General features: G+C 40.0%; 1 protein-coding gene across 1 annotated transcript; it reads left to right on the top strand.

The window, feature by feature from the left end:
* The first annotated feature begins 3,300 nt into the window (after window positions 1-3,300).
* On the top strand, window positions 3,301-5,467 carry CXCL6 (C-X-C motif chemokine ligand 6). The gene is made up of 4 exons (NM_001081886.2): window positions 3,301-3,457; window positions 3,618-3,750; window positions 3,864-3,947; window positions 4,311-5,467. Exons 1-4 carry the CDS (start codon window positions 3,352-3,354, stop codon window positions 4,327-4,329), a joined length of 342 nt encoding a protein of 113 aa, NP_001075355.2. The 5' UTR covers window positions 3,301-3,351; the 3' UTR covers window positions 4,330-5,467.
* Window positions 5,468-14,205: the final 8,738 nt, after the last annotated feature.

The raw sequence follows: 14,205 nt of genomic DNA, 5'->3' as shown, positions 1-14,205 counted from the left end.
AACTGCAAAATAAAAGGTTATCACCATCTGTCATCAAATGTTCATAGACAGCTCGCTACTGAACTTGGAACTTATGGGAGTTTCCATGAGAAATACAAAACATCAACACTGATTTTAAAGAGTTTTTGGTTGACTTGAGAGAGACAAAAGCAAAATTAAGGAAAAATTAAATTCTGTCTCATGAGATAGTTATTACAAGTTCATTAGATGTTCAAAGACGAAAGGTGGAAGGAATACATTTCAACTGGCTTTGTCAGAATAAACCTTCTCAGAAAAGACAGGACTTTGCACCGGTCTTGAAGAAAGAGAGGGATTTCAAGAGCAGGTGACAGTTTCAGGCTGCTTAACCTGGACATCTCTTGGATGTTTGACATCATTGTGGCCCCAAAGGCCAGGAGTCAATAGACTAAGGATTTCAACAGCTTAAAATATGGTTGTTGGGCAACACAAGCAAAGTGGTTAACCAGATGTGGACAGCCATGGGGTGTTTGCCAGAGACTATGAAGAAAGTGGTTTGTAATCTGGAAATCATTAAAAATTTCTCTAGTGCTTAACTTCCAAGCCTGGATTTTCCACTTCTTAACTCTTTCTCTGGCCTTACTGTCCCTAACTGAAAAATGAGGATGGAGGGGTTTTTCTTATTTCCCTCAAAGAGTCAAGAGGAGGCTCAAAAGATAAGGAGCACGAAAGTCTTTTGGAAGCTGCAAACTATTAAAAATGTTTTAATTCATACTACATTATTCTGTGGTATCATGATTAAAATTCAACTGCTTTTGACAAACAGTAAATCTTTCAGGCTATCAGGATATTGATGTCATTTTGTGGATTGTTGTATTATAGCTTGGGACAAAAATGACACAGTACCTTTCTCTACTATCTAGACACAGTGCAGGTAAGGCCAACAGCTTCGCTTTGAATTGGTGATAAAGAAGCAATTAGTTTTGAAGAGCTCTGTCTCCTGTAGTAGTAGTGCTGTCATTCTCAACTACAGGGAGTCTTTGGACCACCCACATTCCTACATGTCTTTGCAAAAAGAGATGCCTAGACAGGAGCCAGACATGGGCAATGGGCCAGAACGATTTCAATGAGAACCCAGGTTAAGTTACACATTGCTTCCTGAGGAGATTGGGCAAGCCAACGGCCCACTTCTAGCGGGGACTTTCTATTACCAGTTTCCTAGCTGGAGAAATTTTTTTTTTCTTTTGTGCCTTATATTCTACAAACTATCCATGGTAAACGGATTCAGAGCGCAAACCAGGTGAAGTATGCACATCTACGCATATCAGGAGGAAACGGAAATCTCATCTCATAACCTTCCTTTGATCTTACCTGGTGCCAAAATTAAATCATATGTTCACTTAGATTTAAAATAGCTTATTTGTAACTAACCTAAACACACCCACACACAAAAACCCCTCAATAACCTATGTCGTTAAAGGTTTATTATTCTATAGTTTATTCCCTGTGGTTAAGTTGAATTTAATTGCCCAAGATTTTTAGTCACATTTTTGAAGTTTTGTTTTATCCACATTCTAATCTCTAAAAAAGTCCATATAATAAATCTGCAGGCTGTTTTCCCGGATCACTGCTCCCAAGAAGGATGAAGGATTATATTAGCTGAGTCAGGTATGATGCTGTTGGTATCAGGAAGCTGTGCAGAACAGAGAACTCCCCATTCAGTTTCCCACAAAGTAAGGCCAAACCTCTCAGCCTTCCTCAACTAGAAAATTTCTTAAGTTTCCTTCTAGACTAAAACTTCTAAACATCTATGACACCTCCTCCTTGTTCACCAATGGAGGTGAAGTCCTGCCAAAGAAGACGTGTGGGGGAGTTAATAAAATTCCCCAAGGTCACAGGGACAAGGAAAAGAACTTCATTCCATGACTGTTTTCCGGTTGCCATTGTGTTTACTGATTGTCTTTGCTGGCCTACTGTGAGGACAAGGGTCTTGAGAACAATCTAGAAGAGGATCTAGTTAGATTTCTATGAAAGAAAGCCTAAGTGCCATTCCAGTATCAGAGCCATGCCTGTCATGGAGTTAGACATGTAACAGAGCCAGCCGCTAAAATTTCAGTGTTCTAACTACTCCCACAGATAGAGAGAGGAGCAAGAGGGAGAGGAAGCTGGAAGCTACTTCATCCTTCAAATTCAGGGGGCAGCTCTGGGCTCGCTCTGGACTAGAGCAGGCCTATGGAAACAGTCTTGGTCACACAACTGATTGTGAAGCTGCATGGTTCCAGAAGTTTTAAGGTGTGAGTCACCCTTCCCTCCCACAAAGTTGAGTAAAGCCAGAGAAGGTGCTGTCTTGCTGCCAGATTGATTCAAATCCCTAGACCAAAGTTTCAGATAAGCCCCTCAAACTCATCAGCTTCCCCAAATTGGGTCAATTACACACCTGGCTGAGAAGCCATCGCTAGATCAGCTCTCAGCATTGCGTTATTCGGGACTCGCCCCACCCAAGCCCACCTCTAACGAAGACCACACCTCTTCCACTTCAATAGTGCATTCTACTGCAGAAAGCAAGGCGTCATCTTGCAGGGCAATTTGCTGGGTGATTTTTGACAACTTTTGTTAAACCACCTCGACCCGCATATGCTTGCTAACTACAAGCAGAGGGTCTCCAGTAAGCACACTTGGATTGTGGAGCCTGATTCTGCCACTGACTTCAAGTGGGAGTACAGACACTTTCATCATATTACCTTAGCTTGTAAAGCTGGCTGAAGTCCAAAGAATCATAAACTAATTTGACGAACCTAGCATGACCTGCCTGCAAGCAGAAGAGGTAGGCCTTTCAGTTGCGGGTATATAGTTCCTGAATGATAATAATAACTAATAATTAGGGTTAAGGATGTACAGAAATTTTTCTAAAGTCAGAGCTCCTACTCCTTTGGTTTCAGCCTTGCTCTTTAGATGGAGATGAGAAGCATCTCGCAGAGGGCTCTGTCCCCCAGGAGAAGCTGGCCTTCCTAGCCCTGGCTGGCCCAGGGGAAGAAATCTCCGCAGGATTGCTCTTCATCCCCGGCGGGAGCAGCAGCTCCGTCCACCGCGGGGCAGGGCTACAATGTACTCCGCGGGGACCGGACCGGTTGCGGGCAGCTCCTCCCAGCCATCCTCCTCCCCAACTCCCGCTGCTCTGCCCTCCTCGACCCAACCTCCCTTCCCCCGCCCCCCTCAGTCTAGGGAATTTCCCAAGCATCCCAAAGCTTGCGTTTCCTGCCTCGGGGAAGAGGCGAGTGCAAATAAAAGGGTTGCGGAGGGCTTGGGGAAGCCACAGTGCTGTGGAGCTTCCAATCTCCGCGCCTGCTCTTGTCTCCTGGTCCCGCGCCCTCTCGCCGCGCTCTCTTCGCCGCTATGAGCCTCTTGCCCAGCCGCGCCGCCCGCGTCCCCGGCCCTTCAAGCTCGCTGTGCGCGCTGCTCGCGCTGCTGCTGCTGACGCCTCCCGGGCCCCTTGTCAGCGGTGAGAGCGCACAGCACGCGGGACGCCGGGCAGAGCGGCGCGCCCCAGCCTCAGCGGCCGCCGCTGCGTCCAGGGCGCGGGGAAGTGTCCAGGGCAGGGCTTGCTGGGGAAGAGCTCCCCCAGCAACCTGCCTTATTTCGATGTCTCTCTTTCTCCCCAGCTGGTCCTGTCGCGGCCGCAGTGAGAGAACTGCGTTGCATGTGTTTAACCGTCACACCTGGGATTCATCCCAAAATGATCAGTAGTCTGCAAGTGTTCGCCGTGGGTCCCCAGTGCTCCAAGGTGGAAGTCGTGTAAGTCCCTGTGCGCTGCGGTGCCCACTGTGACCTTGACAAGAGAGAAGTACCCCTAGCCTGGGTCTTCAGCCCCTGCAGCTCATGGATGCATCCCCTTTTTATCTCTGCAGAGCCACCTTGAAGAACAAGAAGGAAGTCTGTCTGGACCCAGAAGCCCCTTTGATCAAGAAATTCATCCAGAAAACGTTGGACAGGTACTTGTCACTTTGATCTTTGTGGTTTCTTAATCTCTCTTGGGAGTGTAGACTTCTCAAGGTCTTTATTGTCTGCAGGATCTGGCTACAATATTCCAGACCGTGCTTAGAATAAAAAGGTTGTTCGGGAGTAGAGAGGAAGGTGGTTCTGGAATGTCCTTGGAAAATCCTTATCAACAATCTCATATGTAATTGCCTGAGAGGTTACACAGAACTCATGCCTGAGATGTATTTTTTTGTTAGTATAGTCCTTGAGCCCACCCTTTGCTTTTTATTGATCTTAAGCTATATGTTTTGAAAACAGGTTGGACTAGACAGAAGTGTGGAAATTTGGCTAAACTGATATAATTCTTTTCTCTACAGTGGAAACAAGAAAAATTGATTAAGAGAAAGGACCACGCATTGAAAAACTTGCCCAGTTCTTCAGCAGAGCAGTTTTCTGGGGATCTGTAGACTCTGGAGACAAGAATCAAGGGCTGGTTTTCTCCAGTGAGTTAGGGTTCTTCATGAAGTCCCCACTTGGAGAGAGAGTTGGGAGGACCGACCTATGTTTGTCCCTGCGGCTTTGTGCTCAGCTTTTGAAGTATTTAGCATAGTATTTCCTGTTATTTATTTGTTGCTATTTTATCTGCTATGTTGTTGAAGTCTTTGGCAATTGACTAAATTGTGAGTCAAGAATCACTGGTTGTTAATCTTTCAAGGTGACTTGTATTTGAAGAATGTATTCCTCATAGTGTTACCTAAAAGGCTGTGGATTTAATATGTGAATGATATTTCATTAGAATGCTGTATATGGAGATAAACTGTTGTCTTCATTCTTCTCATGAGACAGGAATTATTTTAGTATTGTTACCTGGGGAATATGTTAGAGAATTTCCTTACTCTTGACCTTGGGATACTATTTAAGTTACATTGTATTAGAAACCTGGGTGTATCATAGAATATAGTGTATGGCCTATATGTGTAGAATGTATTCCCTTCTTTAGAATTTCTAAATGTTGAAGTTCTATAAGGACTAATATATTCTTTTCATATAACTTTAGACATTTGATGTCTTCTTAGTATGGCATAATGTCATGAATTACTCATTAAACGTTGATTTTACATGGTATTTATTAACTATTTTATCAGGAGTACTATAATTCTAGTCACTAAATATATGTTTTGGACAGATGAAGAAGCTAGGAAATAGGCAAATTCCTTATTTCTAGTTTTTATAGAAATACATTCTTTTAGTTTTTTAAGAATAACAGCAAATGTAAAAATGATCTATACTCTGAAAGTTTTGAAAACATATCCAGACTATTTGAATATAAATTCATCATTAGTTTTCAAAAAAGTACATAGCATTGCTAATATTTGTAGACGCTTATGGTGTATCTTTCTAAAATTTTGACCATTTGTTATAAAGAGTTATATATGCATCACATTTACTATGTTAAAATTACACTTTTTAATTGTGTGTCATTGGTGAATTGTACTTCTTTTGTTCTTTGGAAAAAAATAAAAGACATAAATTTACTCATATTGTTTCTTCATTCTTATACTGCTACAAACATTTTATTTTTCTTTAGTTCTACATTATTTTGACAATTAACCGTGCTCCTCTCTGGCTAGAAGAGGAGACCCTCATTTCCCAATGTCATTGCATTAGCCCAGCCTTTCTCCAAGCTCAGTCCCCTTTCAGTTACTCTTTGCGAGTACCAGCAGCCTCTAGGTTCTTTAGAAAATCCAAATAGGTTAAGACTTCCCTACCTTAAATCCTTAACTGGCTCCCTACTTCCTGCACATGAAATAAAAGTTGTGAAGCATGGCAGATTAGGCTCTGTCTCATCTGACTCCTGATTACTGCTTTAACTTCACTTCTCCCTGACATCTTGGCAGTCAGGAGTGTAGTTCCCTAACTGGGGGGGGTGTCCTTTCCTAGGTCCAGGCCTTTGCATTTGCTGGGGCCTCCATCCAGAAGAGCCTTATCGCTTTGCTTTTCTGCCTGTTGGAGGAAGCCTTTCCTTCCTTCAGAACTCAACTCAAACAATATCTCTTTTGTGAAGTTTGCCTTGGCATTCCCAGCAGAACTGGTGGTTCCATTTTGATGTTCCCATAGGATCTTCTAGATACTTGAATTTACTTGAATATCAAATATTGCATCGCTTTTATTTAATTGCAAGTTTCTTTACCCTACTCTACTAAGGGCTTTCCCCAAGCGTCAACCATATTTCATTCATTTCTGCATCCCCAGTACCTGACACTGATTGACTTAATGATTAGTAAGTCATCCTGACACTGAGGTTGTCAGATAATGTCCCCAAATTGATAACCTGGCTCATGTGGGTGTTGAATAAATTCTAACTTTTTTACCCTCTTTTCTCCTTCTTGTCTACAAGTAATCCAACAAGAGCTTAGGCAGACACCATCCCTTCAATCTATAACACCTACCCCTCACTTTCACCTGGATAACACTCAGCCTTCCTTTGGGGACAGTTTACCTGCCACTTAGGGCCTCTCTGACCCTTCCCCCCACCTGATTAAGGCCTCTTTTATATCTTCTCATAGAACTTTGTTCTTTTCCTTCATAACATTGTGTCACCAACGTGACTATAAAGTCTGTAGAAACTACATACATGTGGTCATGTATTTATTGTCTATTCCAACTTCACTGTAAGTTCCATGAGGGCAGGGACCATGTACCATGTTCATTCCAGTTCTTAGGACAGCAGTGCTTAAACAGATGAATGATCTAAGCTGAACAGGTCCCACTGTCTCTCTAGTACGAAAATAGAAATTTCATGTAAATAGCTCATTTTTAGGAAAAGCAAGAAAACAAAAAGGCCTGTAATTCAGGGCTGGCCCAGTAGTATAGCGGTTAAGTTCATGAGCTCGGCTTCAGCAGCCCAGGGTTCACAGGTGCAGATCCCAGACATGGACCTAGCACCACTCATCAAGCCACACTGTGGTGGCATTCCACACAAAATAGAGGAAGATTGGCACAGATGTTAGCCTAGTGATAATCTTCCTCAAGCAAAAAGAGGGAGATTGGCAACAGAAATTAGCTCAGGGCCAATCTTCCTCACAAAAAAAAAGAGACAGAGAAAGTAATCCAATTAGTAGACATACACACATGTCCCAATTGGATTAATATATTATATATGATTATATTGGCATGTATTTGTATATATTAGTATATGTAATATATCATTAGCATATGTATATCTAATCTAAGCTATTCTACATCTTTTCATCTCTCTCCTTATATATAAAATATCAGATGAATATATGTTCTATTATTATATATTTATATATATACATAATATATAGAGAGAGAAACAGATACAAAGATACAGAAAAATTTACAGTAGATTCAAAGGGATGGGTTTGTGGACAAGTTTTTCCACAATATAGCAAAGCACAAAATAACTCAAGTTTTTAAAGAAATTCATTAAATCTCTGTGGTCTCTTTTTGCTCTCTCAAATAGTATTTTTTTTCTTTGAAACTATGAATTATACACTAATCCTGGGAAAACACTAAAAAAGCAAATCAGATTACCATAAATGTTTGAACTATAAACTTCAATGTTTTAAACAATGCCTGATTTATCATATCAGCCCCAAAATACTCATTGAATAAGCACCTAACAATGATAAATGAAAGCATATTAAATGCCCTTTGCTTGGGCAAAATATATGTTTTGTGAAGAAATAAACATTACAGGTTACTTTCTCTTCATCATTATTCATGATGTTTGTTTTTCCCCAAAACAAGATTTATAAGCTTAGTTTGCTCATAAATCATAGAATAAAACCTATTTGTAATACCCTTGCAATTCTATTTGTCATGCTTATGCTATAATTGGTTGTTCTATAAAGAAAAAGATTACAGTATAATACTGCAGTTTAATTTACAGGAACCTGAATGACAGCTACTACTCACCAATCCTACCATTACTATTGATCCTGCCACTAGCAAACTCAAGGACTAACAAATCTGGAGAAAATTAATCTTATGTATTTCTTCTAGGGAAATATCTTACATTTTTCTCATACAAACCCCTAAATATTATTTTCGTCCATTATCCATCTGAAACTCTCTCTCACATATGAAATCACTGGGAAGTGAACAAGTGGTCAGCTAAAATCTACTCTGTTATTGCCCCATTCCAGACAATTTCTAATGTGTAACTAATGCCTTTCATTCTACCAGACTTTCCTGTTTGCCTCTGGGTGTGACACATCCATATAATCCTTCAATTCCTGAAGGTATGACAAGATCAATGATAAAATATGACTAGTGGCTTTGTTCTGCTATCACAGTTTTAATTCTGGCACAAGGGAAAGAATGGCTGTGGGTAACTCTCATATTGTACGTAACTTCAAAAATGCTTCCAGGATGTTGCAAATTGAGAAATCTGCCAGATAGACTGAGCACCTGGGGATTTCGATGTGCCTCCTGACTAAATCAGGGAAGACAAGGAGAGTGCACATGACTCTGCTTTTCGCTGATGGTCCTGGTTTGCGTTCCATCCGCAAAATTAATATTACATTCCTAAGAAGGATTGCTCATACTTCAAATACATAGCGTGAAATAATGACATAGAAAGACCTAGAGTAGAGGTAGAAAGCTTTGTTTCTACAAAGTCTAGAGTCCTGTTTCTTAAACATTGAAAAATTGTAAGAACCCTCCCTCCCGAAAAATCCATGTTCTTAATGGATGTGTTTCCACTGCCACATAAATGTGTGAGGACTGTTTCTGATACTCCTCTAGGGTTAGAAAAAGAGAAAAATAGTTGATTCATTCCCAAGAAGAGAGGGGAGTGACGCTTCTTTATGGTTTGTGGTGCCGTACAAAGTCAGAGCAATTGTGTTTCAAATACAGTTCTGAGTCCTTTAGTTATGTAACCTTGGCAATTTATTTAACATCTCCATCCCTCAGTTTTCCCATCAGTAAGATCAGTACAATACTACCTATCTCACAGACACTAAGGGCTAATCCTGGAACAAAGCAGATGGCTGATAAATGTTAGCTCCTTTCCCAAGTCTTCTAATTCAAACCCTCCTCTACAAATGAGAAAACTGAGAGTTTCATAGTTTAAGCACTACTATTTCCTTTAATTTATCAATATTCTTTGTACTTATGCATGAATGATTAATTTTTAGTCCTTGGAAGAATGTGTCTCCACAAGCCTTTTTTAAGAAGCTTCTGGAATCAATGCATTCATATTCTTTATACATTTTCTGTCATTTATATGGTAACATGATTGACATGTATGGGGTATTTTCCTTCTTATAAATATTCATCCATCAAATATCCATTTCTTAATAATCTTGTTAGATACTGGACCCTGTCTGGGGTCCTTATGATACAGAGATTACAAAGACGAAATGTTCAGCCTAAGTTAAGGTCTTTTGGCAGCAAATGTACTGAGTTTTCTCTAACAAAGCTCTACTCAGAAGCGGAATGAAAAGGGACTAGATTTTCTAAAAAGAGAGAGAAAGGATGACTTAGGTGGGATTCTCTGAGAGGAGACATCTGTGCAGAAAGTTTTCCGAGGTGTGCTCTAAAAATGCACATCTGTCAGGAAGTAAGGAAGCAGCACTGGGCGGAGGGAGAGTCGCAGGGACAACAGAAGATTCAGGAGAGCCAATGGGAAGTTCTGGAGCTGGATGGCCTTTCAGAGGTATTTCTGAATTGTGGCAAGGAAGGCAGAACTCTGTATCTCCTCATTGACCAGTCATTAGATGTGGGCTACCCCTGGACAGTGAGCATAATTGTGGATGAGACAGTCCCTTTAGGCTGTGGGCTATGCCAGAGATGGCCTCAGTTGTGAGCTATCTGCAGCTATCATTCCCAGCAGCTGCAGAAAGCCAGGGTGCACCACCCAGAGGACCCTGAAAGGGCATCTAGGTAGTACATCATGGGTTCAGAGGGCAGGGGAGGGGAGGAAAGGGGAAGAGAGGAAATAGGAGAGAAGAAAAAAGGAGAGAAGAGGGGAAGGGAGGAAGGTAAGGGGAGGGAGGAGAGTGGAGGGCTGTGTTTTGTTTTTTATTTTCTTTCTCTTTCTTTTTCTTCCTTCCTTTCCCTTCCCTACTCTCACCTCCCTCTTTCCCTTCCTCCTCACCTCCTTCTTCCCTCCCTTCCATTCTTCATTTATTCCTGAGAAGTAAAATGCTGCTACTTAAAAGAGGAGGTGGACTAAGGTGCCCCAGCAGAAATCTCAGCCAGCAGCCAGCACCTCCCACATGGATGAGGCCGTTATGGACTTCTCAGCCATTCCCATTGCCCTCCGACTGCAGCCACTTACCTGGACTCAGGCAAGATTGACAGCAGAAGACTCTCTCTTTAACACACAGAATTCTCAGAAGTAATAAATTTTTGTCGTAAGCCACTAAGTTTGGGATTGGCTTGCTAAACAGCAAAAGAGGATCATCATGCATCTGATGTTGAAAAAATAGCATTAATCAACCTAAAATTAAAATTCTCAGGCCCGCAAAACTTTTCAGTGCTTCTGTGTAATAGGACCCAGGAAGATAGTTCCCCTTCAACTCTCCCACCCTCCTGGCTCTCCTCCCACACCCACCCCATGCTTCACCTCTGGACGGTATGCATCTTCAACTGAATGAGTGCCGGAGTAATTGAGGTCTGGACCATTCTTGTCAACTCAGAGTTACATGGAAAACACATTTGGTTCCAGCACTTACAGGAAATCGTTTGTTGGCTAGTATTTCAATTTGCTGATTAAGGCACTTTAACAAACTGACCCCAAATTTTATTATCCTTAAGATTTTCTGTACCAATTGCTTTTATGATGAACTTGCAGGTGACAGCTTATTTCCTTTATATTTGAGAGATGTCAGTCAAAATGTGCTATGTAAGGCAGAGTTAGTAGATGTCTTAATTTTAGTGGAAATGTTCCTCCAATGTCTCTAGATACTTTCTTCTGAAATAGCTAACAGATAAGTTGTGTTTTGAGTCTTAGAAAACTTGTTAGTTTCCTGAATGACTCTGCTATTTATACAGTGACTTAAAGGAAAAAACGATAAAGTAACTTACCACAAAAAAAAAAAAAAGAAAAAAAGGAAAACCAACCAGGCTGACAATGTAAGATTCACAAAAAGGCTATCAAGTTATTTTTAAACTCAAGAACCTCTGACACTAGTTTTCTATCATGTATTTAAATTATAATTTTGTATACATTAACTTCTTTTCATTGAATAACCAATTTTGAAATATCTTTTACCCATTTATGTACAGTCAGTTTATCTTTGTCTATACTGTGTTTCTTTTCATGGAAATCAAAGAAAATAATGCGAATGGCAGTAACAGCAGTTACTAGTAGTAGTAATAATAATAGATTAGTATTTATATTTTATTGCTTTGTGCAAATATTTGAGATTTCACTTTTAAAAAAGAAATAGTTAAATGTCTAAGCTACACAACAAAGCGAACTTTGCAATGCCTGGCACGTAGCAGGTACTTAATTCATATTTATTGAATAAATAAAAACTAGCAAAAGTTAATTAACCTCAAATGCTGACTAATAAGCCTGTGAAATTTTAGTGACACAAGAAATTCGTTAACACTTCCTCATGAATCTTGCTGACGTATCTTTTGTGACAAAACACGTTTGTTGATTAAGACAATGACTGGATGATACTCTGCTACATATCTACCTCTTTCCTGGCCCCAACTAGCTCAAATAGTATCATTAGCCGAGAAGAATTTCTACATAGCTTCTTCAAAAGGATTAGGAATGGTTGAGTAATCTTAGTAAATGAACCAGGAAAGAAATCTTGATAGTGTTTTTACCAGGGGGAAAATGTCCAGTGAACCAACAAATATGGTAAACAATATATGCGGGGGGATTGTGATGGACAGAAAAAGAAAGATCCTGCAAATAATGCTAAAAACTTTTATACCTTGCTCAGGAGATGGTTTTGAGCTTATGTTTAAATAAGCATACATCTGATTTGTGAACCAACAATATTTCAATCACAATAATGGGGAAATGCTATAAAGTCATCACTCAGGAAGAACTAGAAAAATGGGTGCTCTCTTTCTTCTGTTTCCTGTGGTGATTCTCCCCACAATTCACCCCACATCTCAGCTCTGAGAAGGATTCCAATTTTCAGTTTAAGCTTTTCCTTAAGCTTGCTTCTTAACCTACGAATTTCTGGGATTGAGAGAGATGGAAAATCATTTTAATTTAATATGTTTTACTGCTAGACTGTAAATTATAAGAAGAAAACAAATGAGGTGGAGAAAAATAAGAAATAAACTGAAAAACAGAACCTAAGAACTTAAATAGGCTTAGTCAGTAACTGTTAAACAGGGATAATTGGCTTAAAAGTTAAAAAATAAGGGGCTGGCCTGGTGGGGTAGTGGTTAAGTTTGCTCCCTCCCCTTCAGCGGCTCAGGGTTCGCCGGTTCGGATCCCAGGTGTGGACCTATGCACCACTTATCAAGCCATGCTTTGACAGGCATCCCACATATAAAATAGAGGAAGATGGGTTCAGATGTTAGCTCAGGGCCAGCCTTCCTCAGCAAAAAGAGAAGGATTGGTGGCAGATGTTAGCTCAGGTCTAATCTTCCTGAAAAGAAAAAAAGTTGAAAAATACAAAGATTGGGAAAAATTATTAGTAAATATTAGCAATCTTTCTTTTGGCAAAAAGTAATCTTGTACATTTACTATTTTGAGAGTTTCTTCTAGGATTTTAAAGGTATAAAACAATAAGCAAAAAAGAAAATAGGAACTTTAAATATTGTATAAGATTTGTATATGGTTCTAAGAGGAAGACAATTTGTGGCCAGGGCCTCATCCTTTATGCCCATCCTTCCAAATCACCTTTTTATATCACAGGTACTTTGGCCATGTGGAGTTTGGCTTGAGAATGTGGCTGATTAGAGAGGAAAGAGAAACTTTCCTTCACATGATACATATTCATTGATTTATTTACTAACACTAAGACTCACTGTCTATTGCATTATCCTACAAGCTACAGGATACATGAGGCATCAAAGAAACCTTGGACATGCCTCTGCCTTCAAAAGTGTACAGTCCAGTTGAGGAAGCCAGTCTTATGGATGGGCCAGAGACCCAGACAAAAACATATACAAGCCAGCATGTGTGAGTTCACCTCTGTATCTCTGTGGAGCTTTGTCCATATCATGTAGGGTTTGAGATCGAGGCCCTTAATTAGGGTCTGAGAATTGAAAAATACAGATCTGATTACAGTTTGGATAATGCACAACTAGAAACACCCTCAGGGTGACCAATAAGACAGAGGTTGGATGACAATTGCCCAAGCCATGGAACGTCACGCAGCCATTAAAAAGAATGGGGTAGAACTCATTGAGGCAGCATGAATGGATGCTGAAAACATTTTGAAGGTCAAAAGCTGTATAATTATCCCATTTATATAGAAAGATCTATGACTACCTCTATGTATATATATGTGTATCTCTATGTATTATGTGTGTCTCTATGTATATGTATGTTTATAAACACAGATAGAATTGAAAATGAATGCCAAATTGTTACCACCAGAAAGTGGGAACGTGGAGTAATGATGAAGAGGAAGTTGCATGTTTTATTCCACGTATATCTGCAGCGTATGAATCTTTTAAAATAAATTGTTATATATTTCTCTGTTAGATTACAAATAAAAGGAAAAATAAAGATGCTGGGTTTTGCTTTTTGGGGTATATTTTGATGGTAGAAACAAGTAGTTTATTTTCTAACACAAGGGAGGATGTTTGCTTCCAGTTTCTGGATGAAATTACAAAAGGCAACACATTTGGAAGACAGAAAGAAGCCCATAAACTAATATGCAAAGTGAAGTTTTGATGGCAATTGGCTAGTATTTTAGCCACATACTCCAAAGGAACCCCAACATTTATCAACAGCCAGGGTAGGAATATCTGCTTTCCTTGACAACCGGAAAGGGACGATAACTCTCCTTTCCAAGGGCCACATATTTATGCTTTCAGGTACTAGTCAAGTGTCTATTAGGCCTATGAATTGCATTATAGGAAAGGCAGGGAATATTACATAGTTATACAAGGAAAATACATGCAATATTTCATTCCAGTTCTTACCTAAGGAGAGAGTTAAATATGTGTAAGGAAGATAGGATTGAGAAAGGAAGAGTGAAGTAATGCATAAAATGAAATTTAGCAGGAAATTTGACTTGCCTGGTGTTTATCTGGGTTGGGCACAATTCGACCACTGTTATACGTAAATTACCACACATCCTTACTTCCCCT

This window comes from Equus caballus, chromosome 3 (assembly GCF_041296265.1).
Source record: "Equus caballus isolate H_3958 breed thoroughbred chromosome 3, TB-T2T, whole genome shotgun sequence".
In the NCBI taxonomy this organism is placed as follows: Eukaryota; Metazoa; Chordata; class Mammalia; order Perissodactyla; family Equidae; genus Equus; species Equus caballus.
This window is presented reverse-complemented; position numbering and strand designations above follow the sequence as displayed.